Genomic DNA, 27,512 nt, shown 5'->3' with positions numbered 1-27,512 from the left:
CCAATACTGGGAATTCTGGGGGGCACCCAGCTCGAGAAGTGAAGTCATCAAATGGGAAGGGTGCAGAAACGATTTGTGTGGATGTTCCTGAGTTATGGAGAACTTGAATTACAAGGAGAGGCTGAATGGCCTGAGTCCTTTCTCCCTGGAGTGTAGGAGACAGAAGGATGACCTTGTAGACGTTTATAAAATCACAGAGGTGGGGGGGGGGGGGAAGAGGAGGGAAAGAAGATTTCAAGTGATTTGGTGGCACAGTTAGCGCCATGCTGTTACAATCCCACGCTGTCTGGTAAGGAGTTTGCACGTTCTCCCTATGTCTGCGTGGGTTTCCTCCAGGGGCTCCGGTTTCCTCCCACCCTTCAAAACTTACCATGGTTGTAGGTCAATTGGATGCAATTGGGTGGCACTGGCCCGTGGACCAGAAGGGCCTGTTAGCATGCTGTATATCTAAATAACTAAAAGGGATGTGAGGGGCAACCTTTCCACACAGAGAGTGATGGGTGGGAGGGGGGAAAATGAGGAAGCAGTAGAGGAGGGGGACAGTTACTAAAGGCATTTGGACAGGTGCGTGGATAGAGAGCATTCTATAGGGCTAAATGCAGGCACATGGGGCTTGCCCAGAGAGGCCTCTTGGTCAGTACAGATGAGATGGGCAGAAGGGCCTGGTCCCACATTGTACAATGCAACTGTCTCAGCGCCGCATGAAAAGGACAACATTGCCCCTGGGTCCTAGTTTCCAGCATGGGACTCGCGCCTTCCTTGACCAACCCCCCATGCCCTCTTCATCAAGGCAAGGAACCATAGAACATAGCCCTCGATGTGCTGACCTATCCCTACCCAAAAGAAAATCAACTCTCTTTACCTTATAACCATCTATTTTTCTTTCATCCGTGTGCTTGTCAGAGTCTTTTAATTACTCCCAATATTCATCAACATCCCTGGCAAAGCATTTCAAGTACCTGCAGCTAATGTCTCCCCTAACCTTTATACACACGTCCTCTGGTGTTTGCTATTCCCGTCCTGGGAAAAAGGTGTTGGCCCTCCACGTTATCTCTGCCTCTCAGAATCTTGTAGACTTCTATTAGATCACCTCTCATCTTTCCTCACTCCAAACAGAAATGTCCCAGCTCTGCTCTTGTCAATCCAGGTACATCCTGGTACATCTCCTCTGCACCCTCTCCATAGCTTCCACATCCTTCCCGTAATGAAGTGACCAGAATTGAACACAATACTCTAAATGTGGTCTCACCAGAGATTTATAGAGTTGCAACATGACCTCTCGACTCTTGAACTCAACCCCCCTATTAATGAAGCCCAGCATCCCACAGGCCTTCTTACCTATCCTATCAACCTGCGCGGTGACCTTGAGACATGTATGGATTTTGACCCTAAGGTCCCTCTGTTCCTCCACTCTGTTAAGTATCTGACCATGAACTCTATACTCAGCTTTCAGGGTTGACCTTCCAAACTGCAGCACCTCACACTTAACTCAATTGACCTCTATCTGCCACTTTTCTGCCCAACTCTGCATCCTTTTGTAACCTACAACAACCTCCATCCACAACCCCTCCAACCTTCGTATCATCTGCACACTGATTGACCCATCCTTCCGCCTCTTCGTCCAGGTCAGAGGTGGCCAAATTGCGGCTCATGGGCCCCCAGACACTCTTCGCCATATAATGCAAGGCTCATGGAAATGTTGGTGGCTTGTGATTGTCCATAGTTGGGGCATTGGGAGCTCGGAGGGGGTGGGTGGTCAGGGTCCAGGCGAGATCTCGCCATCGGGGCTTGGATGGGCGGGCGGCCATGGCTGAGTCTTGCCCAGGCCCCATGCCCATCTGAGCTCCCCTACAGCAGACCCTCGCTTAGGCCCTGGCCATCCACCCACCTGAGCTCCCGAACTTTGACCAGGCCCCATCTACCCAGCCCGCCCATCTGAGCTCCCAATGCCTCGATTGACGCAGCTACACATGCGGTCAAAAGTAATATGCATGTAATAGTCAACCCCTGTAAAATTTCCCCCAAAAATTGGACTATTAGAAGAATCGATACAGAACGTGTATTTTGTGACTATTGAAACTCAAACAATTTAGCAGTTTGAAAACTACATACATTAATATTGTTACATACATGTTTTTCTTAATATTTATATGAAACCTTTGTAACAAAATGTGCATGTAAGAATAAAAACATGTATGTAATATTTTTTTCATGTCTTGCGGCTCTCAGACATCCGACACTTATTGTATACGGTAAGCACGTTTGGCCGCCCCGGTGGCAAGACACTTACTGCTCAAACAAGAGATCCTGCTTCAGCTTGTTCTTGTCCCGAAAGCAACCGAGCGAGTTCATGCTGTCCAGGACATCCTGGTCGATGTCACTAACTGACTGGAGCCGACAGATCATCACCCTCCGTGCGATCGGCTGCTCCGGTTCTGGCTCATTCCTGCCCCCTCTGCAATGACAGGCCGGCACCCATGAGCTTCACACATGGCGCCAGGTGGGCAGCAAAGCTCGGCGGAGACGCAACACGGGGCAACCCTGGCTGAAGTGGATCGCTGTGGGGGCGGGGGGGGGGGCATGGGTGGTGTAGCAAAGGCTGAGACAGGGAGGAGTAGATCCCAAGCAGAGAGCTTCAAAGTAACTGGATGGGAGGGGAGACAAGGAAAGAACTTTGCCCCCACCAAGGACAATGGGGGGGGGGGGGTTTAGAAACTAGGTGCCTGGAAAGGTGGTGACAGTTGAATCCCGGCAATGTTGGGGATGGAGGTTGTGGACCTGCAGCTGGAGTGGGCAGTTTCTTCGACCAGCTCAGAAAGATGGGCTGAGTGGCATCCTGTTGCAAACCTCCATTGTTCTGCACAGGAGTAAAGCACAGACGTCTGCAGATATCGTGAATGAAGAAAAAGCAGAATGCTGAAGAAACTCAGTAGTGTAAGATATGTACCCAACGTTTCGGGCTTGAGCCCCTCATCAAAGTCTGAGCAAAATGTGGGCAGGCGCCTGAACAAAATGGTGGGGGTGGGATGAGGGGCGGTGGGGAGGAGCACGGTCCCACAGGCAGGAGGTGGATAAGGGAGGGAGGGCACAGTAGTAAATAGGGGGATGGCTCTGAATGGAGAGGGAAGGAGCTGGAGGAAAGACAGGGAAGAGAGAGGGAGGACGGGGAGTGGGGCTAGCAGAAAGCAGAGAAGTCGGCGTCAATATTGGAGAGCACCCAGACAGAATAGTAGGTGCTGCTCCACCAATTTATGGGCAGTCTTGGTTTGACAGTACATGAGGCCGGAAGAGGAGGCATTGTTCCTCCAATCTGAGGGTGGTCTCTGCCTGGCTCAGTTTGGGTGCTTGGCCTGGATGAGCATCAGCACCACGAGCGAGTGGCTTTCCTTTTCTCGCTTTATAAGTTTTGATCTGGGCTGCTCCCATTCTCTGAGTTCCACGAGAGCCTCATTCGGAGATGGGGCCAGAGAATCTGGTGGGTCACACATCCTTCCCTCTCCCCACCACCTTACAGTGGTCAGGAAAGGTAGGGCCCCCACTCTCCCTGGTAATCCCCATGGCGGAATGAAGACTAATACTGTGAGGAGACACACAAACACCCCCGATTAGGGAGCAAGACTCCGCGAAGAAGGGCATCATTGCCTTCCTCTTTGAACAAAAGGGGGAGAAGGGTGGTGTAGCAGTTAGCGCAACGCCTTTACAGCGCCAGCCATCGGGACCAGGATTCAAATCCTGCGCTGTCTGTAATGGGTTTGCACACTCTCCCCATGTCTGCATGGGTTTTCCTCCCACCGTTCAAAATGTGCAGGGGATGTAGGTTAATGGGTTATAAAGTAGGCAGCTTGGACTCATAGGCCGACATGGCAACAAAATCCTGTCCAAGGCCATCGCCAATCGAGTCAAGTCTGCCCTGACCAGACCTGCACAGTTTTAGGCAGGAAGATTTCTGACAGCTACGCTGCTCAGGGACCCTATCGCTGATGTGTGGAACTGGGTTGGGGGTCAGCTGAGTCCAGGAACGTCCTCCCCTGAGCTGCACCTCCAATGGGAAGGGAGCTCAGGAGCAGGAACTCAGACCCCCTTACGGGTTCGGAGGACACCGGAGCTCCCTGCCCAGGGAACCAACCCCCTCTCTCAGCACCAGGGGCACCCTGATCACGAGGCAGGGCAAGAGGAGAGACTGGCTGCCATGTCTCTAGTACCAGCGCGATGGATACTTACTGATACCAGGAGTGCTTCTGAATCTGTTCCAGCTTTGAGCAGCGGTGGGACACAGGAGAGAGAGAGAGAGAGGGAGAGAGAGAGAGAGAGAGGAAAGGAATTTAAGAAGAGAATTTAGAGGCTTTCAGTTCCAGAGAAATCTGGGATAGTCGAGTGTCAGGAGGGATAAGGTTACCAGAAGCAGTGAACCCTTCCTGGTCTCAACTCCAGTGGGGTGGACTTCCTAATGGGGCAATTACAAAATTTATCCCCAATGGCGCAACATTGAAAATCTCCCCCCCACCCCCTTCAGGGTAACACTGACGTGTCCCCCCTCAACAGGGTGATGCTACAACTTTTCCCTCCCCTTAACCTTCCTTTCCCCCCCCCCACCCCGAGTAACGCTGATAATGTTTCTCCCAGGAATAATCCTGACAGCTCCACCCCCCCCCCGCCCCCACCCAGGGCAACATTGACAACCTTTCCCCCTCTCCCACCTCTGGGTAATGCTAATAATGTTCAGCCCCTGGAGTAATGCTGACATCCTTTCTCCCCACTGGTGTAACGCTGATAACCTTCCCCCCTCTTGGGGTAATACTGATAATATTCACCCCCTGGAGTAACACTGATGACCTTTCTCCCCGCTGGTGTAACGCTGATAACCTTCCCCCCTCTTAGGGTAACACTGATAATGTTCACCCCCTACAGTAACGCTGACAACCTTTCTCCCCACTGGTGTAATGCTGATAACCTTCCCAATCCCTTGGGGTAACACTGATAATGTTCACCCCCTGGTGTAACACTGATAATCTTCCCCCCACGAGGCAATGCTGTCAACTGTCCCCTCCCTCACCCCACTTGAGGTAACGCTGACAGCTTTCTCCCCATGGAGTAAAGCTAACAACCTTTCTCCCTTCACCATAATGCAGTCAGGGGAGAGGGGGAGGAGAGGGAAAGTGGGAGGGGAGAGGTGAGGGGGAGAGGAGGGAAGGTGGGAGGGGAAGACTGACCGATAGGCGTTTCTCTGCATCCACCTCGATCATGCCTCTCAGTAGCCCCTGGCAGTCAGGGGGAATGAAGTGCGGCATGTGGAAAACTCCCCGTTTCACCTTCTCCAGGAGCTGCCGGAGGTTGTCGTCGTCGAACGGCAGTGCGCCCTGCAAAAGGGTGGTTCACAATCACCCCTTCCTGTCCAACACCTCCCCATCCCTTCCTCCTTGTCCGACACCACCCTCCTCCTCCGTCACTCCGCTCCCCATCACTCTCCGTCGCGGGGTCTGGGCCTCAAATGGTGGCATCCATGATTGGCAGCCACCTTGAGGGGGGGGGGGTTGCAGACTCCAGGGAAGCAGAGGAGTGGTGCAGGGCAGCAGAAAATGAGGAGGGTACCACCCGTTTGAGAAGAAGCAGAGGAGGCGACACACAGGACGGTGGCCCCAGCGGCGGACTGGCGAGGGGCTCTGAACGCATAGGTGGCGGGGGCTGTTGGCGACTCAAGGCGAGGAACCCAAGCAGGGTGAGGAGCTACTGGCAGTCAAAGGATTCACAGCAGGCAGCCTACAGCTGGAGATGGGGCTGAAGGGGGTACCAGGCATCGGAACCGGGATGTGAGCGGGTACCGAGGGCTTCCTGATCGTGTCAGAGGTTTGGATCTGGAGCTCGGGCAGCTGAATGTTTTGGAAGCTTTTTTGGGGGCGAATCTGCAGACACTTGGTGACTCTGGCATGGAGGGGGGGGAGGAACACACTCTATTTTGCTTCTCTTTCTCTGACTGTAAGGGGCACTGGGCAATTTCTGCTGATAGTAAATCTTTTTCTGCCTTATGGCACTAAAGGAAATTCCATGTAACATCAAATTATCTGTTTTATTACATAACAATAAAAGCCTTCTACCTACATACTTCTCCATCAATCTTTCCAATACCATCAAAATGTCAGGCATACACCACGGTAACAGGCCCTTTCGGCCCATGAGCCCGTGCCGCCCAATTAACCTCCAACCTCGATACATTTAAGGGTGGGAGGAAACCAGAGGCCCTGGTGGAAACCCACGCGGACCCAAGGAGAACATCCAAACTCCTTTCTGGCAGTGCTGGGCTCGAATCCCTGTCGCTGTAAGGGCTAGCTACTACACCGACCGTGCTGGCCCAGGTTTGGCTTGCCGCATTCCCCACCAGGTCGTCCAGCCAGATGCCGTGGGGGGTCGCTGGGCAGGAACCAAGGGGCTGGTTAAGCAGAAGGCCTGAGGTGCCCTCCAGCGACTTACCACCAGCAGCGCAAAAAGGATCACACCGCAGCTCCAAACGTCTGCCCGACGGCCATCGTACTTCTCTCCCTGTGGGCGGAAACACAGAGGTCAGGAGGAAGGGGGGGGTGTTCGAACGCCGGTGGCCATTCACCACGGTCATGCCTCTTCCCCCGTCACTTGTAAATGGCTCATCTCCTGGTTCCTTGGAGAGAGGTTTATTGGCCACCACTGACTGGGGTTCAGAGGCGTTACAATGCAGGAGAGAAATAAACACACAGCAAAGCAGAAGGGAACTCGGCTGGTCTCGCAGTGTCCACAGGAGGTAAAGACGTTTCAACCCCTAGTCCTTCATCACAAGAAAGCATGAAAGTGTCTGAATAAAGACGGGTAAAAAAAGGGGGAAGAATGGGGGGGGGGGGTGACAACAGGTGTGAAAGGAGACAAGGGAAAAGGGAAGAGAGAGACAGAGCTGGGGGGAAAGGAAATGGGGAAGGGGAGGGGGTTTAAACAAAAGCCAGAGATGTCAATGTTAATGCCATCCCAGACGGGAGATGTTGTTTCTCCAACTTGGGGGTGGTCTCAGTCTAAGACCATGGGACAGACATGTCAGCAAGGGAGTGGGATGGGAAATTGAAATGGGTGACCACTGGGACAATGCAACGGACAGAGCCAAGGTGCTTGGCGAAGGGGTGGGGGATTTTGAGAGGGCTGGGAGGGTCCATGAAGATGGGAGGTGGGGACTGCCTCAGTGCGAGGGGCTGGACACCACAAAGAGAGGGGGGGAACATTCTTCTTCCCGAGACCCCTTTGTGCCCCATCGTCGAATGTGCCTGGACTGAAATGATTCTGCCTTTGCCTGCAGAAGGCATTGGATGGGACCAGGAATAAGATCAGCTCCAATCTCAAGAATCCTGCCCCCATCTGCTGCTCTCCCTTCTGTAATGATAGAGTGATAATGATCCTCCTGACCACTAGAGGGAGTCAGAGACTAGTTTGTGGCAGCTTCAGTTAGATTCAAAATGGATGTTTCCACATGGTTGTAGATAATAAAAGTATAGTTGTTTTAAAAGAACCCATATCACAATAAAAGCATCACACTTTCAATTCGCCATCATATGACCCGGGAGCATGGAGCCCACACACGTGCAACCAATCTCCTCAGTCTTTCTTTGCAGTAGCCGAGGGATTTGGTTGCCATGACGTTTCCTCAGGGTGGCCTCAGCTCGTTCGGCTACTCGCCCTTCCTGCTGAGCAGTGATTTTGGGAGAGAGCTGTGGATAAACCAGCCACAAATCGAGCAGGCAACTCGGACAAATGTCATGCAAGAACTACAGTCTTTGTCCTTTCCAACTAGGCTGGATACGGAGAACTGCATCAATTTAGGACAGAGGGAGGTTCTCATTGGCTAGATGCAGGAATAGCACAAAGCAAGTAAGACCTTTGGGATTGGGTGGTATAAACATTCCTTTGGCATCACTACCACCCTCCCCACCATCGAGAACATCTACGGGGAAGGCTGCCAACGGAGAGCAGCAGCGATCATCAAGATCCACCCCACCCAGCACACACTCTGTTCTCTTCCCATCAGGGAAGAGGTGTCGTTGCCACAAGGCTCACACCACCAGGTTCAGGAACAGCTGCTCCCCCTCAACCGTCAGACTCCTCAACGACAAACTCAATCAGGGGCTCTGACTTTGCAGGTTATTGATTATTTTCCTTATCTGTATTGCACAGTTTGTTTACATTTATTTGTTTAAGTGTGTACATTGAGTACATTTATTTTTGTCCTGCCAATTAATGGTAATTCTACCTCATCTGCAAGGAAAAGAATCTCAGGTTGGTATTCAGTAAATCTGAAATTTGAATATGCTTTTAAAACTTCCTCAGGACTTACCCTGATGACTTCTGGACAAGCGTAATGTGGAGACCTGCAGCAAAAGCAGAGGGTCATTAAATTAAAGTCAACAAAGCAACACGTCTCCCGATGAGCCCTCAGCTCCTGGGCGTGGAAGCGGAGTGGATCAGTGTGCACGTCTGTGACTCCGACTGAGGTTCTGTTGGCAAGCTACCATGACAGCGACCTGGCACAGCGCGGCTCCACCGCTGTAGGTCAGGTGCTCTCGCTTGCCTTCCAGCCAGCGGCTTAAGGTGAGTGGAAGGTTGAGAATCACTGCTCTAGACCCAATTGTTACTGCAATCCCTTACTAATCACAGAGCACCGTTGGAATAGGGATTACTTAAGGTAACCGTGCCAACCAAGTTCATAAAAGAGATATACAAGACCAGATGTTTTTATTTTAATTACAGGGGATAACAGATCACAGGAGTAGTGGTATAAGTACATACCAACTGGCATTTAAAAGGTTTCCCGATAGATCCATGGATATGCGGGGGAGGGATATGGACCACGGCAGAGATTTTGTTTAATTTGGTATCATGGTCTGCACAGAAATGGCCTGTCCCTGGACGGTCTGATGACTGGACCCAGGACACGAGCTGTGAACCCAAGTATTGACAGACTTGCCCTCTTACCCACAACTCGTCTCCAGGAGGCTTTCACCAACCTGGAGGGAGGCCATCCCAAAATCAGCAATCCGGATGTTGTTCTTCTCATCCAGGAGAAGATTTTCCGGCTTCAGGTCTCTGTGGCTGCAAGGCAACGGACAAACAACAAGTTGAAGCAAGCCATCAGGTTGGACCCACTGACCATCAATCACCATCTACCCCAGCAGCCAACTGCGGCCCATTTCCCATTTTTAAGTGGCCTGTTACAACGTAGTCTCAAACAATAAACTGCACTGGGTGCACATTGCACTTCTTCATTTCAACACTAGATGTCATTGCTATTTTGAACAACTACTAGACCAACTGTTGCAATGTTGCTCATCGATGAAAATGTTTACCTCAATGTGGAAAATAAATAGGTAAAAAATAGGAAGGTTTAAAATTATCCCCCCCCCCCCACATTTCACCAATCCATGCAACATGCAATCTCAAGCAACTGGAAAATTCACTGAAGCCTCATCCACCAATCCCCAAAGGTTCTCCCGTTCTTGCATGGAATTGGTTTATACAGGTCAGCCTGTATTGTGGGCCTGTACTGTGCAATGTAGCGTTCTCTGTGGTGAACCAGGCTGGAGAGAATGAAATGAGAGAATGAAATGAGCTGCTCCTACCCGCTTACGGCCCTACGCAGTTCTGGCTGGCACCTCTGGGGTTAATCCTGATTGCTGATGCCTCTTTCTGCCAGTGATGCGAGGTGAGGCTGCACGGGAGCTGCGCATGGTGCACCAGTGCAAATATGAAATGCATTCCTGATTAACACACAGGCCGCATTCATTGCCGGCGCTGCTGACAGCTCTACACCGTTGGAAATCTTAATTCTGTGGTGGGACAGTTTAGTATTACACGCTGTGCAAGTCCGATTTAAATAGCAGAGTAATGGAAGACTGCCTCACTGGGACTGATGGAATAGCCAAGCTCCAATCGGTGGTGGGAGGTGATGCCAGTGGAGGAGGTTTGCTGGGATTTACAGGGCCCTCCATAACATTTGAAACAAAGACACATTTCTTTTCCCCTTTATTTGCCCCTCTGCTCCACGGTTTTAAATCTGTAATCAAACAATTCACATGGAATTAAAGAGCGCATTCCAGATTTTATTCAAGGCTATTTGTAGACATTTTGGTTTGACCATGTAGAAATTATAGCACTTTTATACATAGCCCCCTCATTTCAGGGCACCATATTATTTGGGATGTAGCAATGGTGTGTGCATTAAAGTAGTCATGTTAAGTACTTTGTTGCATATCCCTTGTGTGCAATGATTTCTTGGCGTCTGTGATTCATAGATATCACCACATGCTGAGTATCTTCTCTGGTGATGCCCTACCAGGCCTCTACTGCAGCCACCTTCAGCTCCTGCTTGTTTCGGGTGGGGGTTCCCTTTAATTTTTCTCTTCAGCATACGGCAGGCCTAGTCGATTGGATTTAGATCGGGTGACTGACTTGGCCATTGAAAAATTTTTCAGTGTTTAGCTTTGAAAAACTCCTTTGTTGCGGGATCACTGTCTTGCTGTAGGATGAAGAACCGTCAAATGAGTTTGGGGCCACTGCCATCAGGAGTAACATCATCAATGAGGATAAGCGAAACAGTACCTGTGGCAGCCAGATGCGCCCAAGCCACAACAACCCCACTACTATGTTTCATAGATGAGGTGAGATGCTTTGGATTGTGGGCAATTCCTTTACGCCTCCACACTTTGCTCTTGCCATCACTCTGATACAGGTTCATCTTGGTTTCATCTGGCCGCAAGACCTTTTTTCCAGAATTCTACAGGCTCTTTTAAAAACTTATTGGCAAACTGTAACCTGGCCATCTTGTTTCTGTGGCTAAATAGTGGTTTGTATCTTGCAGTGCAGCCTCTATTTCTGTTCATGAAGTTTTCTGCGGACAGTAGTCATGGACACGTCCACACCAGTACACTCTGTCTTCTTAATGAAGTTCCAAACATTTTGGTAATCCTAAGGTTTGGCAACGATCATGACTTTGGTTCAAATCCCGCGCTGTCTGTAAGGAGTTTGTACGTTCTCCCCGTCTCCACGTGGGTCTGGTTTCCTCCCACCGTTCAAAACGTACCGGGGGTGTAGGTTAATTTGGTGTCAATTGGACGGCTTGGACTTGAGGGCCGAAATAGCCTGTTCCCATGCTGTATGTCTACTTTTTTTTAAATTAAAACCTACAAACCCCAGTACATTTTTGAAGGAAATGGGAGGAAACCAGAGCACCCAGAGGAAATCTACGCAGACACGGGGAGAACGTGCAAACTCCTTACAGGCAGCGCGGGATTCGAACCCAGTATTTCTGCTAACTGCTATGCTAACAAGGCAGGCTAACTAACCGTTTTCTCCCTGAAATGTGGGAGGCTGGGGTGGGGGGGGGGTACTTTACAGGAAATCATGAGGGGCATAGAGGTGGATGGCCACAACCTGTTCCCAGGGTAGTGACATCTAAACTAGGATGCCACAATTAGTGTAGTGGTCAACACCACACTGTAACAGTGCCTGGGTTCGGGATTCGAATCCTGTGCTGTCTGCATCCAATATATGACTGTATCCAAGGCATGAATGAGGTATTAAGAGAATTGAGGGGACAAGGGGGTCAGTGCAAATGCAAAGCTGTCATTCGTTTCAAGAAGAATAGAATATACTGTAAGAGCAGGAATGTGGTGTTGAGGCTTTAAAAAGCCCTGGTGAGATCTCACTTGGGGTATTGTGACCAGTTTTGGACTCCTCATTCCAGAAAAGAGGTGCTTGATGTTGGAGGGGGTTCAGAGGAGGTTCAAAAGCATGATTCTGGGAATGAAAGGATCATCATATGAAGAATATTTGATGGCTTTTAGCCTGCAATCGTTGGAATTTCGGAGAATGGGGGAGGGGGGGATCTCACTGAAACATATCGAATGTTGAAAGGCCTGGTCAGGGTAGATGTGGAAAGGTGGTTTCCCATGGTGAGAGAGTCTAGGGCAAGAGGGCACAACTTCAGGATTGAAGGGCGTCCACTTAGAACAGATATGCAGAGGAATTTCTTCAGCCACAGGGGGTGGTGAATCTGTGGAATTTGTTGCCGCATGCAGTTGTGGAGGCCGGGGCATTGGGTGTATTGAAGGCAGAGATTTATCGGTTCTTGATTAGCCGGGGCATCGAAGGTTATCGGGGGAGAAACCAGGCAGTGGGGGAAAGCTCAGGATCAAATGGCAGGGCAGACTCGAGGGGCTGAATGGCCTCTTTCTGCTCCTATGTCTTGTGGTCCAATGGTCAATGCAGGAAAACAACACCGAGGTGTGGGATAACCGGGAACTGACTGAAAAATGGAGCAGACGTTGGGGGGGGTAGGGGGCCTGAAGAACTTCCTCCTGCTTCTGCGCTGAGCAGGGGGGAAGTGACGTGGCAGCCGCTAGCTCAGAGGCCATGGGTTGATTTGGGCCCCCTCAATGGGCACTGACTGGGTTAATTGGATCCATTGAAGATAATAAACCAGCAGGAAATGTCCGGGTATCTTTTGTTGTTTTAAACATTGATTTGAACCTCTAATGAAGTTGACATTTGAAGTGAGACGACAAAATCGTTTCATTTTTTCTAATGACTTCCTTTGATACCAGCAGAGCTGGTCCCAGGTTCTCTGTGTCGTTCATTCACCAACTCTTGTTCCCGGAATCCACCCCCCCATCTTTCTCTCTACTCTGCCTCTCCAGGACGTCGTATCTCCTGATTCCTCCTCCATCACAGTACACCCTGCCCCCCCCCCACCCCCGCCTCGCTGGAGTGTGCACCCGGCCCAGGAAGCAGAGGGGGCGGGGAATGGACAGCTCCAGGTTTGCCAAGGGACTGAGGTGGGCCAGGAATGGAGGGCAGAGAGCAGAATGAATGTCTGGGCAGGGGGTGTTGAGGCAATGGTCAGAGTGGCATTACGGAATGCATAAGAATATAAATAGGAGCAGGAGTCGGCCATTTGGCCCATCGGGCCTACTCTGCCATTCCATGAGATTATGGCTGATCTGATGATCACCTCATCTGCACCGACCTGCCTTTCCCTATATCCCTTCATTCCCTTTCGATGTAAAAATCTATCCAACCTTGCCTTAAACATATTTACTGAGGTCACCTCCACTACTTCAATGGGCAGCAAATTCCACAGATTCACCCCCCTCTGGGAAACGCAGTTCCTCCTCATCCCTGTCCTAAATCTACTCCCCTAAATCTTGAGGTTATGTCCCCTAGTTCTTATCTCCCCAATCGTGACTCCCCGCATTGGTGCAGTCAGGTTAGAACCCTTCTCGCTGTATCAGGTAAATAACGAGATAAAGCTAAACTCAGCGATGGGTGGATGGGCCCCTGCGACAGCACCCCAGCTGGACTAGGGATCCGCAGGACAAACTGCTCCTGGCACTCGCTTACGCAGGAGAAAGGGGACGAGTCAGGAGCCCACACCCCAGAGGAAGGACAAGAAATTTTTAAAAATATTGCAAAGGAATCTTTATATCAATAACAAAAAAGTTTCCCTACCATATCGAGTGACTGTGGCAGAAATCCAGCGCAGATATAATTTGTCGGAAGAATTTGCGAGCTTCCTTTGGTGTTAATCTTCCCTTTTTGACGAGGTAGTCGAACAACTCCCCTCCAGACACGTGTTCCAATACCAAATACCTGAATGGGGAAAGGGAAGGTGCAATGAGAGGGACAACTCTACAGCCCAACAGAAAAAAAAATTGTCCAGCGTGCAGGGAGGGCATTGGAAAGTAAATGTATCCATTCGGGAGCACACAGGCACATCCAATGTCCCCTCACAACACAGAGGCCTCCGTCTCCAGGATCGGAACTTGCATTGAAGAGGTTTCCAAAGTTAAAGACACGTTACATCACTGAACCCATCTTTGGTCCCTCAATAATGTATATAGCGGCCTGTATAATGGCATTTGAATTTTAAAAATATCACCTCAAAGCCAGGGATCATCTTGCACGCCAAGTATAAAATCCGAGCCTTGTATCCTATATCCTTATATCAGAGAGTCCTTCATGGCGGTGGAGAACAGCACAAAGCACTCCCATATTTTTCAACTGATTGGGAAGCTGGATTCAAAGTAATGTTATATTAAAACAATAAAAATATATTTTACGCCAGTTGCCTTTTGCAACAGGTGACAATCTGCGAAGTGTCAGTGCTACACCCTGCAGGGTCCATCCCCCAAGTCCGACTGCCATTAGCTCTGTGTACAGGCTTTAAACGGCCTGTTAAAGGATGTTGAAGCCTGGCAAATTTCTACAGAGGTGTGATGGAAAGTGTGCTGACCCCAGCTGCCTCACGGTCTGGTACGGGGACACCAATCCCCTTGAGCGTAAAGCCCACACCACCCAACACAAGCTCGGTTTTTGCTCACAAGACACGCACTACCAGGTTCAGGATCTGCTGCTCCCCCTCCACCATCAGACTCCTCAATGACAAACTCTCTCTGTACTGCACAGTTCATTTACATTCATTATCCGTTTACGGTTGTTTATTTGTTTTCGCTGTGTACAGTTTATTTTTTGCACTACCAATTAGTGGTAATTCTGCCGCGCCCCACAGGGAAAAGGAATCTCAGGGTTGTATGTGTCGGTGGAAGGAAAAGAAAGGTCAATGCTTTGGCTCAGAATCTTTTGGAGCTTCCAGCCCCGCTGAGTTCCTCCAGAAGATTGTTTTATGATCGTAGGATTGAACTAGGTCACTGGGGCTGGACTTCTCCCCAATCAACTTTGCCAATGTTGCAAAGTCTGGGTTTACTTTGATTCACAAGAGGTCACCTCCTGACATACACCCGAAGTCTCAATCGCCCTTCCCCTCTGCTTCAATAGAATGACCGGCTCCACGGAGCAGCCCTTTCCTCAGTGCGCGAATCGGAGGGCTCCCTTAGTTCGCTGCATTCACCAGTTCCTCATTGTCCTCATCAAGAGGCCAGCAGAGTTAGTCTCTGGCCATCAAAACCTCTGATCTATCCTGGGGGCCTCCAATGTGGATGCATTCATGAAGAAGGCTCACCAGCGGCTATACTTCATGAGGAGTTTGAGGAGGTTTGGTAGGTCATCAAAGACCCTTGCAACTTTCTACAGGTGCACTGTGGAGAGCATTCTGACTGGTTGTCTGGTATGGAGGTATCAATACATAGAATGGGGGGGGGGGGTGGAGAAAGAACACAGCCTGCGACATCACCAGACCACTCCATCGAGGTCATCTATGAGGGGCGGTGTCTCAAGAAAGCAGCCTCTGTCCTCAAGGACCCCCACCACCCAGCCCACGACCTCTTCACTCTGCTACCATCAGGAAGGAGGTGGTACCGGAGCCTGAAGATGAGGACTCAGTGGCACAAGGGCAGCTTCTTCCCCATCAGATTCCTGAATGATCAATGAACCAAAGACACTGCCTCACTTTGACCTTTTCTTATTTTTGTAATATTTTTTATTTATTTTGTAAGGGTCGTTTATATAAATGTTTGCAATGTCTGCAGCAAAACATGAATTTCGTGATGTGTTCAAGACAATAAATTCTGAATCTGACTTCACAAGCTTTTTCTTGGATATAATACATTTTTTCTCCCCCACTGAAATCAGTGATTAAGCAATGCCTATGGGAATGTATAATGTTGCATTACCCTTTAATGTAGCTTTCTTAATTTGCACCAGCCAACCTGTTGTTTATAGTTTCACAATTCCCATTTCCATTGCTTCCATCAACTGAAGAATCACCATCAGCCACAGTCCTGGATATTTCCAGTGTTTAATGAGCTAGTTTGGGGGATTACCTTGTCCGGTCATCTGTCAGGAGTACAATGTGATAGCAAGGTTTCCATCTGTAGAGATCCCTCTAAGAACTACAAGCTGAAATCATACTCCCCATTTTAATTCTGGAGCACAATAGAAACCACCGCTCACCCTCCTCTGAACAGTTGTACTCTAAAATTAACGTGGTTCATAAGATTCTACCCTACTAATGCAATTGCTTTTTGAAATGAGGTGCCAGATACCGTATATACTGATGTATAGGACAATCCCGAAACTTAAAAATTTCACCCGAAAAATCAGGGTCATCCTAGACGTCGGGTATAAAATCTGATTCTTGACAGCGAAGTCTCAACACCACTGCCCTCTTCCCGCCGGCTCTCACACGATCTCACGCATGCCCTGTTAGTTATTTGCAAAGTCTTAGCGGTCCTCCGCGGGGTCCATCCGCCCAGTCCGGTTCTGCTACCATCGGGGTAAAGCTACAGGAGCCTGAAGACGGGCTCTCAGCGGCACAAGGACAGCTTCTTCCCCTGCCATCGACCATGAACCACAGACACCACCTCACTTTGTCTTTCTTTACTTCCCCCCCCCCATAAATTGATTTATTTATTGAAATATAATTTATAGCAGTACTTGTACCTGTGACGCTACCGCAAAACGACGAATCTCCTGGCATGTTTTAGCAACCACAAATTCTGATTCTAAGGCAGGCTAGTTGGCCTAATTACCCATCACTGTGACGCTTAACCAAGCTGGGCTTTCATCCGCAGCTACTGCCATTTCTTTGTTCCTGGTGATCAAACCACCCGTGGCACTTTCTGCGATTCACCCAGGCCTTCCCGCGGTGACGTGACTGTGTGGCGATACGATGGCCTCGGCTACCTCTCATGGCTGTCTCATTCTGTCCTTAAACCCTAACAAAATTTATAGAACCATGCACCACCCCAGAAACTGGTCCTTTGGCCCAGCTAGTCCAGGCTGACTGATTATTATGACCTTTGCACAGATCACAGCCCTCCGCACCCCTCCCATCCATGTGCCTAGTCCATTTTTTCTTAAACAAATCCAAGCTGAAACCCATAACCGCTTCTCTTGAACATCCATCCACAAGAGAGTTGGGGTAGGAGGTCTGGCAGAGCTGGGGGGGGGGGGTTAACATCTCTCCCAGAGCTCTATCCCTAGGTATCAATATCCTTACGAGGCTAAAACGATGCCTGTTTACTTTTTGAACCTTCTTATGCGCTCCGGTCAGAGCCGTCGTTATTCCCCAATGGCAACGACGCTTCGAATCGTGTGGTTTCGTCTGCACACGCTACCAGCTCGCGCTGTTCTCGTTGCTGCAGGTGTTTTTACAGGTCGCTGCTTTTGCCAAACATTTTGGCGTTTTATCTACAATGTTGTGGTCGTTAGTACTTGTAAATACATTTAGGTGGTGCGTGGTTTAAAGGTGTAATTTTAATTTTGCTAGTTCTTTATATCACTGATCTACAGGAATTACCATTCACGCGTAACATTAGTACAAAAAAACATTACTAAGGATTCTGTGTGGTCTGGTACGGAAGGAGGTCCATGGAAGGGGGGAACGGGGTGGGGGGTGTGACACCATGAATTCCTGCACCAGGTGACACAAACCCCAGTGACGCTGCTGCTCCCCTCCAGTTGAGAGACCCCTGTGGGGTGGGAGTTGAAGGGGGCATAGTTTAACAGCTCTCTCAGAGCTGCTCCCTAGGAGAGAGGGACCCCCTGATGTTCGGGATCTTGAAATAGCAACTTTGCCCTAAGCCACGGCCCCGGGGGAGGGTGACATCAGTGGGTGCCCTGGTGAAGAAAACCCCTCCCACAAGTGATCAGGATCTGGCCGCTGTCACTTCCAGGGGACTTGGCCGGGAGCACACACCACAAAGCAAGTGGAAAAAAAAACGCAATAATACCTACAAATATTTCTTATTCTCATAGACGTCGTGGAGCTTCAGTACGTGAGGGTGTTCGATCAGCTTCAAGATGGCAATCTCTCGCTCCACCTGCAACGGGAAGGGGAGATGGTCACGTACACTTGCCATGCTCAGCCAGCTCGAGGCCGTTCAGCCCCACTGGCCTGCTCACCGTTGGATCACAGACCTCTGCGGCAGGCCTCGGGCGCGCTGCCAACCAGCTGCCACTCTGAGCGCATCCCATCTGCCTTCCTTTAGTCCATATCCTTCTAAGCCTTTTCAATCTGTCCAAATGTCACCCTATCGTAATTGTCTCTGTGTCTGCTACTCCCTCGGTCCCACACACCCACCACCTTATGTGTGAATAAATTTCCCCTCGGGTCCTTTTAAACCTTCCCCCCTCCCACCTCGAGTTTCAGAATGCTCTACGCTGGGAAAAAAGGCTGTGACACTTCATCTTTTCTAAGCCTCTTATTATATTTTAAAGGTCACGTTCCTCATGCCCTCTTCCCTCTGCTATATAGAACGTTACAGGCCCTGTGACCCGTGATGTTGTGCTGACCTATATATACTACAGGTTCAACCTCTATTATCTGGCGCTCTGTGGTCCAGCACATTTTGAATCTGCCGCTGTTAATACAAACTCCTTACGCAGGATTCGAACTCCGGTCCTGATCACTGGCATTGTAAAGGTTGAATCTGCCATGATTGGGACCAGGGTTCAAGTCCCGCGTAAGGAGTTTGTACTAACGGCGGCAAATTCAACCATTACAGCGCCAGCGATCGGGACCGGGGGTTCGAGTCTCGCACTGTCTGTAAGGAGTTTGTACGAACGTCCTGATCGCTTACGCTGCAAAGACGTTGTGCTGACCGCTACACTAACCGTGCCACCCAACTGTATTATTTCCTGTTTCAAGCTTTGTTCTACCTTCGATATGTGCACATAGGGGGTTCCCTTAGGGGTCGATTTTGGTTTTCTGGCATTTTCTGTGGTCCGGCAATGGCCAGGTCCCAATGTCGCCCGACTGAAGAGGTTCAACCGTGTCGAAAAGCGAAACCCTCCCAACTTCATAAGCCTCTATTTTCCTTTCACCCACGTGCCTGTCTAAGAGTCTCTTGTATGTGCCCCTATTGTTCCAGCCTCCACCACCACCCCTGGCAAGGGACCCACAACTCTCTGCTCTTCGGAGGGGGGTGGGGGTAAAGGTGCAGGAGCCTGAAGATGAGCACTCAGCGGCACAAGGACAGGGTCCTCCCCTCCACCGTCAGATTCCTGAATGATCAATGAACCACAGACGCTCCCTCACTTTGAATTTTTCTCGCACTATTTTAATTTATTTTGGAAGGTGGTTTCTAAAAACGTTTGCACTGTGACGGCTCCACCAAACAACGAATTTCATGACATGTTTGTGACAATAAATTTTGATTCTGAAATCAGTATCAGTGCAGTACAGAAGCCAGCCATTGGCCACTCTGTGTCCATCCCTTGCCATCTGATAAATTACGCCCTTGCAAGTTCCCACCCAATTACCCTTCCCAGATCTGTCATGGATTCTGGTTCCATCAGTGACCCCAAATTCCTAATTGGACTTCAAAAGGGGATCATCTTCATGACCCAGTGCCTTAAAAGGAATAAGAGCTCGCCACCACCTCCTCAAGCACGGCAATAAATGCTGGCACAGCCCCGCAAACTACTGGCCCAGTCACTGAGCAGGAAATTTTTATTTCAATTTAATTAAATTTAGACATTACAGGACGGTAATGTTATTGGCCCACACCCAATAACACTCAATTGATCTACAACCCACCCCCGTACGTTTTAAAGGGAACCAGAACACCTGGAGGAAACTCACACTGACATAAACTCCTTCCGGACAGTGCTGGATTCGAACCCATGTCCCAGGCACTGTTACATCATTGCGCTAACTGCTTCACTAACCGTGCCACCCGAAGGCTGATCCTTTATCAGATCCTGCAACCCAAATGTCAGAGGGGAATTGGGTAAACAGAGCAGGGTGTGGGTGTATTTAAGGCAGAAATTGCTAGGTTCTTGATTAGCCAGGGCATCAAAGGCTATGGGGAGAAGGCCAGGCAGTGCGTCTGAGTGGGGAAATGGGTCAGGTTGTGATTGAATAGCGGGGCAGACTCGCTATGCGGAGTGGCATATTTCGGCTCCTACGCCCTACCTCAGGATTGAAATGAAAAATATTGATAACATCACAGCCAGACCAGCCCCACAGTGGGGCACGGAAATCTGCAGACGCTGTGATTGTAGTAAAAACACACAGAAATGCTGGAGGAGCACGGCCGGTCTCGCAGTGTCCACAGGAGGTAAAGAACCTTTACCGACGTTTCGGTCCTCAGCCCTTCAAGGTATAGGGAAAAAGCAGGCACTCTTCATAAAGAGTGAGAGAGAAAGGGGGAAGAATGGGTGGGAGGGGGTCCAGACAGAAGGTGTTCATTGGATATGATAAGAGGACAGGTGAGAACTGGTTTTGTGTCTGTGAAAGAGAGAAGGGAAAAGGGAGGGGGGAGTAAAGAGACAGAGAGGGGAGGGAAGAGAGAGTGGGAGGGGAGGGGGGGGAAGGGAAAGGAGAGAGGGGGAGAGAGAGAGGGGAGGGGGAGAGGGGGAGAGAGAGAGGGGAGGGGGAGAGGGGGGAAAGAGAGGGGGAGAGAGGGGGGAGAGAGAGGGGGAGAGAGAGTGGGGGAAGAGAGAGGGGGAGAGTGGGGGAAGAGAGAGGGGAAAGAGCGAGGTGGGGAGAGAGAGTGGGAGAAGAGATAGAGGGGAAAGACCGAGGTGGGGAGAGAGAATGGGGGAAGAGATAGAGGAGGAAAGAGCGAAGGGGAAGAGCAGGGGGAGAGTGAGAGCGAGGGGGGAGAACAAGAGGGGGGAAGAGAGAGGGGGATGATAGAGAGAGAGATAGAGAGGGGGATGATAGAGAGAGAGGGGGGAGAGAGAGAGAGAGGATAATGCGGAAGAAGAAGCAGGAAACTGGAGGAGTTGATGTTAATACCGTCTGGTTGGAGGGAGCCCAGATGAGGTGCAGTTCCTCCAATTTGTGGGTGGTCTCAGTCTAGCAGTGCACGAGACCATGGGCAGACTAGTCAGCAAGGGAATGAGACGGAGAATTGAAATAAGTGTCCACTGAAAACACCTTAACTCTGTCCACTGCAACAGCATGAACACCTTGTTTACATTGTCCTTGAAGAAGGGCTCAGCCCTGAAATATCGGGAATATATCTTTACCTCCTATGGACGGTACAAGACCAGTTGAGTTCCTCCAGAATTTATGTGTTCAGCCCTCAGCGGAGACAACGACCAGAGTGGTAAAGCACCCACATCCCACCCTCTAAGTGAGTCTCACCTTCATGAGGACGGATTCCGTCAATTTCTCTCGGTTTACAATCTTTATTGCCACCTTCTGCCCTGTGATGCAGTGGATGCCAAGCTTCACCAGCCCTGTGATGAGAGAGAAGATGAACACTCATTACTCACTTACCTTCCCTCGTTCCTCGCAGAAGTTCCTGCCGGTCACCCAGGGATCGTTGGCGTCCAGAATTCATTGACCGCCCGGTGCCTCGGGAAGGTGACATCTTAAGCCTCCGCCATCTTAAGCCTCCGCCAATAGTGCCAGGGGAGGGCGGTGAATGAATGGAAGAAAGTTTGTGGGGGGAATCAAACCAGATACAGAGATCTCCCCTAACGAGTGGAAAGGAGCTCATTTTTCTTTCACTGGTCTCCCTCTGGCAGACCACATAATCTATCCTAAGTGGGGTGTTTTAGACATACAGCACAGTAACACTGTTCCAGCCCCCCCCCCCCAAATACAGGCAAACATTGCTTAACGTCCACGATATGTTCTGTGAAATAAGGCCTGAGGTGATTTGGACATAGTGCGCACACCGATTATCCGAAATGGTCGGGACCAGGCCTATGTCGGATCCACGTTTTTTTTTCGGATAACTGGTCATTTGTTTAAAAACCACCCAGTCGCCACAGCAGATCACTTATTGAACAACAACAAGGGAGGGCTTTTTATAGCATGAAATAATGTTTAATTCTCACCAAAAAAAAACAACAAAAAAAAAATAAACCCAACTCCAAAAACTCAAAAGTCAACTCAGAGGTTGTTCCAAAATTCTTTTCAACCTGTGGTGTCCGTTCACCTATTTTGGATGACTGAGGATTTCTGATCGTTTCAAATGTCCTAATTTATCGGAGGCGAAGTGATGTTATTTCGGCTTCGAAATTGTAGATTTCCGATTTGGCTGAAATCCTCAGTTATCCAAAAAAAAATTCGGAGCCAAACATTAGACTCCTCAACGGCAAACTCAATCAGGACTTCTTCTTTTGCAATTTATTGATTTTTTTTCTCTCTCTGAATTGTGCACATTGAGTTCAGTTTTTTTTTGCACTACCAATAAGTGGTAATTCTGCCTCGCCCCCTGGAAAAAGAATCTCAGGATTGTATGTGATGTCATGTATGTCCTCTGGCAATAAATCTGAAATCCACAGTAAGTTGGTGTCTTGAAGGTTCCCAGACCGTGTGGGATCACAGTGCTCGTGGCCATGGGATCTCCTTTTACCCACACTCCCTCAGCTGGACCACTCCCACAGTGAGGTTCTGCCTTCACCCTACATCCAGAGACTATTCTGCCCATCTCTCAACCTACTTTCCCCACTCCCATCTCTCCTCACCGTTTCTGCCACCTCCACATTCTCTCTTCCTCCTGGTGCCAAGCCACAATCCCACCTCTGCCTCCTGCAGATTCAGACGTTCCAGCAATTCCAACCCCCTCCCCCCACCCCCGCCACAGGTGGGTGTTATTGAGAGCGAGGATGGGGGAAGTGGAGGGTTTGCAGGGTGGCAACAGCAATGTCCTTTCATGTGAGGGACCTCAAGTCCCTCTGGATGAACATAAGAACATTACAATACAACAAATAGGAGTGGGAGTCGGCCAATCGGCTCGTCGAGCCTGCTCCGCCGTTCAATGAGATCATGGCTGATCTAATGATCATCTCCACCCACCTGTCTTTTCTCCATATCCCTTAATTCCCTGACTATGTAGAAATCTCTCCAACCTGGTCTTAAATACATTTACTGAGGTCACCTCCGCTACTTCAATGGGCAACGAATTCCACAGATTCACCCCCCTCTGGGAAATGCAGTTCCTCCTCATCTCTGTCCTAAATCTACTAACCTGAATATGTCCCCTAGTTCTAGTCTCCCCCACCAATGGGAATAACTTACCTACCTCTATCTTATTATTTTATGTTTCTATAAGATCCCCTCTTCATTCTTCTAAATTTCAGCGAGTACAGTCCCGGTCGACTCCATCTCTCCTCATAATCCCTTCAATCAACCTGGTGAATTTCGGATGAAGGGGGTTGACCCATGAGGCATCTGGGGCTGAACGATACGCTCCCCCCATTCAATGACATCACAGTTGAGCCACTTCCCTGCGCCAACATCCGTCCCCTCGTCTCTGCGGTCAAACGCCTAGGGATCTGATTAAGCCTTGACTACTCCAAGGTTCATACTCCTCTGTGGGGAGAAATTGGTTTTCAGTTCAGTCCTGAATGGCCAAGCCATGATTTAGAGAGAGGAACCCCTGGCTGTACATCACCTGTGACCAAGGGGGACGTCACCCCTGCATCCGCCCTGTCCAGCTCCGCAACATTCAGTGATTTTACCACTCACCCTTTCCCAACCCTGCAGACTAAAGGTTGAAAGCAGTGGTTCTCAATTATTTTTTCCCCCACTCACATACCACTTGAAGTAATCCCCTACTAACCACAGAGCACTTATGGCAAGGGTGTCTAGTGGTTAGTAAAGGATTACTTCAAGTGGTATGTGAGTGGGAGAAAAGAAAGGTGGAGAACCATTGGTCCATAGTGATATTTGTTCAGTAATAACATTCCCATCCTCAGTTTCAAATCTCTCCATGGTCTCTGTGCTTTGATAATCACAGAGTTATATGCACAGATCCACTTAACTCTGAGCTTTGGTTCTTACCCAATGCCATTCCAGATTTACTTAACTGACAATTTAAACTTCCCAAGAATGGGAATGGGGTTTGAGTGACATCAGTTGCACTGATTTTTCTGGATTGTTAGTGAAGTAGTTCACCACAATGCTACCATGGGACACACATGACTTGAAGTCCAAATTAAATCAGGAGCTTTAAACATATTTGCATAGATGGGGCGTGGGCAGACAAACCACAGTGGAGAATTCTCTGCGGCCCTGGTCTCCACCTCACACGAGCGCCATAGATTTTATCATTTATTCCCCCTGGATGATTGCAACTCAGGCAGTCGCCAACATGGTTAAAAAAAACAAGGTCAGGCTGCTTAATCAGAGAGAGAGAGAGAGAGAGAGAGAGAGAGAGTGTGTGCGCGCGTGCATGCGTGTAAAAGAGTGTGTGTAAGTATGCGCACAAGAGAGTGTTAGTATGAGTGAAAAAGTGTGAAAGAGTATGTGTGTGCAAGGAGCGGGTGCGCGAGGAGGGAGTGTGTGCGCGCGAGGAGGGAGTGTGTGTGTGTGCGCAAGGAGTGTGTTGTGCGAGGAGGGAGCTTTTGTGTGCGAGGAGTGAGTTTCTGTGTGTGTTGTGCAAGGAGTGAGCATGTGTGTCTGAGTGCATCTGCATACGTGTAAGTGTCTGCATGTGAGATGCCTGGATGCACCCACTTGGATTATAGGATGGAGACCAGCAACTCCCCCCCACCCCCAGAACACAGTAGGGACCAGTCGCCATCTAAGATGGTCACTGGGAGGGAGCCTTGCTTTCTGCAACATCTTGGTGACCCTCCGGGCAAGGCCACTGAATGGGTAAAGGACCACACTCAAGTGCATGGCTTCCACTGGAGCCTGGTGTCAACACTGGGCACCGAGCTCTGACGCCAAGCAGACTAAAGGTGTCAGTTACATTTCGGAGAGTGGTGGGGGCAGAGGGAGGTGGCCAGATCGCCCAAGTCCTACAGGACTGTCAGCACGAGAGGTGCGAGATCTTCCCCAACACCTGAGGGCAGGGTCTGCCTCAAACCTCTCGGGGGAGGTCCAAAGCCAGAAGCCCTCTCCTCCTCCTATTTCTCCCCCATCTGCTCTTCCTTTTGTTTCTATTGTTCCATCTTTCCACCCAGCGCTTCTGTCGAGCCTTCCTCACACTCTGCTGAGCCAGCGTCACATCCCCAGTGCCAAGTGGGGTGGGGGGTGGGGGGGATGCTCCCAGCCAGTCCCAGGGAAGCAGAGAACAAATGGCTTCAACAGACTCCACCTGCCTGCCTGGGAAAAGCGTGTCAGCTCTTTCCAGACCGTGACCTCGGAGCAACCTTCCCCTGAGGATCTCTCTCTGATTCTGCATGCATTGTTCTGGGGCAATCACTCTCCCCACCACCCCCCCCCCCCCACCCCCCACCCCCCCTCTTCTCCAAGTCATTGGAATAAGCTTCTGACAGAGAGAAAGCAGTGACACGGGGAAGGGCTGCAGACCTGAGACCCATCGCAGGACTGCGGCAGATGGAATTAGGAGCTGGGCAGCCTTTCCTGACATTATGAACCATACAAGCCTAACTGGAGCTAGATTATTGAGAGGCAACACAGTTGGAGGGATAAAAGGAAATCAGGAGCTGGGGAAAGATGAGAACAAAAAGGAGAAATGGGATGGTGAGGGGAAGAGGGAGAGAGAGAGAAAGAACGAGAGAGAGAGAGAAAACGAGGGGGCAGAGTGGGGAAAAAACAAACGCACACACCTAGAGATAGAGGGAGACCCACATAAACAACCTATACACAGGGCAGTTTCTGGATGGGCTGGGTGATGGAGAAAGGCAGGGACTGAGATATGATGGGAGCATTTGTGAAGAGGGGGGTGTGGAAGGAACTGAAAGTGAATGCAATGAGTAAGAACAAGGGAGATTAGGAGAGGGATTATAGGCAGTGCTGCCTGAACTCCATCACCTCATCACATTTTAATTAATTTTCTCTCTCTCGGCTCAGCTGCAGGCTGTGACCCCAGTGCACGTTGCCAGCCGGGGTTGTGTCCGTGTCTCCTCCAATATCCCTTGTCAGAATGTGGCCTCGGTGACGGAGGAGGTTGCTTAACGGGGACTCCTCCCCTACACAAACTCCCCCCCCCCCCCCACTGCTGTAGGCAGGACAACCACGCCACAACGCTGTGGGTAACAGGGAGCCTGGGGCCAGTCGGCAGCCCGGGCTCAGTGTCACTGCAGTCACTCATGCCCCAGGCGTCAGACAGATGGAGGCAGCCTCTGCCCTGAATCCTGCCATCGTGAAGTTGTCAGTCACCAGTTCATTGCCAAATGCAAACAAAAATAGGGAGGGTTCCCTCCGGGAGGGTTCTCTCCCCAGCACTGACCGTCGACCTCAGCCAATGCACAGGGGAACCCATCACACCCCAGATACACACTCCCCACCCTTTGGGGGGGGGGGGGAAGGTTCAGGAGCAAGAGTACAGACCAACAGGCTCAAAGACATTCCCTGCAGCTATCAGGTTCCTGAATGAACCCCATCAGTACTATCAAACTGCCGTTCCTTGGTGCTAATTGATCTTTGCTCTGCATAATGTGATCTTTACACAGCTGTCTGTTGGAGATAACCTGTTAGACTGCTCAGAATGTACTCAATGTACTAGGTAGAAACTTAAGACCAAAGAGCAGAAATAGGCTATTCAGCCCATCGAGTCTGCCCCGCCATTCAATCATGAGCTGCTCCATTTTCCCACTCAGCTCCCCTTCTTCCCATAACCTTCGACGCCTGGCCTACCAATCTCAGCCTTAAATGCACCCAAAGACTTGGCCTCCACAACCGCCTGTGGCAGCAAACATTGCCAATTTAATTGCTCTCTGGCCGGAGAAATTCCTCCGCATCTCTGCTCTAAGCGGACACTCTTCGATCTTGAAGTTGTGCCCTTTAATCTCAGACTCTCCCACCATGGGAAGCAACCTTTAAATGTAGCCATGCAGCACAGTCACGGGCCCTTTCCAGCCCACAAGCCCGGGCCGCCAAATCGACCAACAATCCCCCGTAATTTTTTTGTTTTGGAGGGTGGGAGGAAATCAGAGCCCACACAGACAAGGGGAAAACGTACAAACACCTTTCTACATCTACTCTGTACACACTTCAACATTTGAAATGCTTCAATGAGAACCCCCCGTTTTTCCTCAATTCCATCGAGTAGAGGCCGAGAGCTGTCGAATGTTCCTCATGTGATAGCCCTTTCATTCCTGTGTGAATGTGAGAAGCCGGGGAAGAGTCTTCTGGACTTTTCAGACAATGCAAATCCACAGCAATAGGGGGAGGGGTTGGAACAGGAGGCCAAATGTATGCTAAAGAAAATCTGCATTTACCTATAATATATAATCAATCTGAGGCGCCTGCAAGCTCACACCAAGACACAAGAGCAACTTGTCCGTGAACTACTCTTTGCAGACGATGCCGCTTTAGTTGCCCATTCAGAGCCAGTTCTTCAGCGCTTGATGTCCTGTTTTGCGGAAACTGCCAAAATGTTTGGCCTGGAAGTCAGCCTGAAGAAAACTGAGGTCTTCCATCAGCCAGCTCTCCACCATGACTACCAGCTCCCCCACATCTCCATCGGGCACACTGAACTCAAAACGGACAACCAGTTTACCTATCTCGGCTGCACCATTTCATCGGATGCAAGGATCGACAACGAGATAGACAACAGACTCGCCAAGGCAAATAGCATCTTTGGAAGACTACACAAGAGAGTCTGGAAAAACAACCAATTGAAAAACCTCACAAATATTAGCGTGTACAGAGCCATTGTCATACCCACACTCCT

At 49.9% G+C, this 27,512-nt stretch overlaps 1 protein-coding gene across 1 annotated transcript in view; it reads right to left on the bottom strand.

Annotated features, from left to right (window-relative positions):
• LOC138749038 (serine/threonine-protein kinase BRSK2-like) overlaps positions 1-27,512 on the bottom strand; it is a 107,424-nt gene that overhangs the window by 33,089 nt on the left and 46,823 nt on the right. Inside the window, exons 2-10 of the mRNA XM_069910068.1 lie at positions 21,056-21,150; positions 17,695-17,780; positions 13,510-13,650; positions 8,980-9,096; positions 8,342-8,375; positions 6,466-6,534; positions 5,211-5,357; positions 4,222-4,253; positions 2,291-2,455 (exon numbers count right to left, since the gene is read on the bottom strand). Coding sequence (XP_069766169.1) covers positions 2,291-2,455; positions 4,222-4,253; positions 5,211-5,357; positions 6,466-6,534; positions 8,342-8,375; positions 8,980-9,096; positions 13,510-13,650; positions 17,695-17,780; positions 21,056-21,150 — 886 coding nt within the window. The remainder of the gene's footprint in view (positions 1-2,290; positions 2,456-4,221; positions 4,254-5,210; positions 5,358-6,465; positions 6,535-8,341; positions 8,376-8,979; positions 9,097-13,509; positions 13,651-17,694; positions 17,781-21,055; positions 21,151-27,512) is intronic.

The sequence above is a fragment of the Narcine bancroftii genome, chromosome 13 (assembly GCF_036971445.1).
Source record: "Narcine bancroftii isolate sNarBan1 chromosome 13, sNarBan1.hap1, whole genome shotgun sequence".
NCBI lineage: Eukaryota > Metazoa > Chordata > Chondrichthyes > Torpediniformes > Narcinidae > Narcine > Narcine bancroftii.
This window is presented reverse-complemented; position numbering and strand designations above follow the sequence as displayed.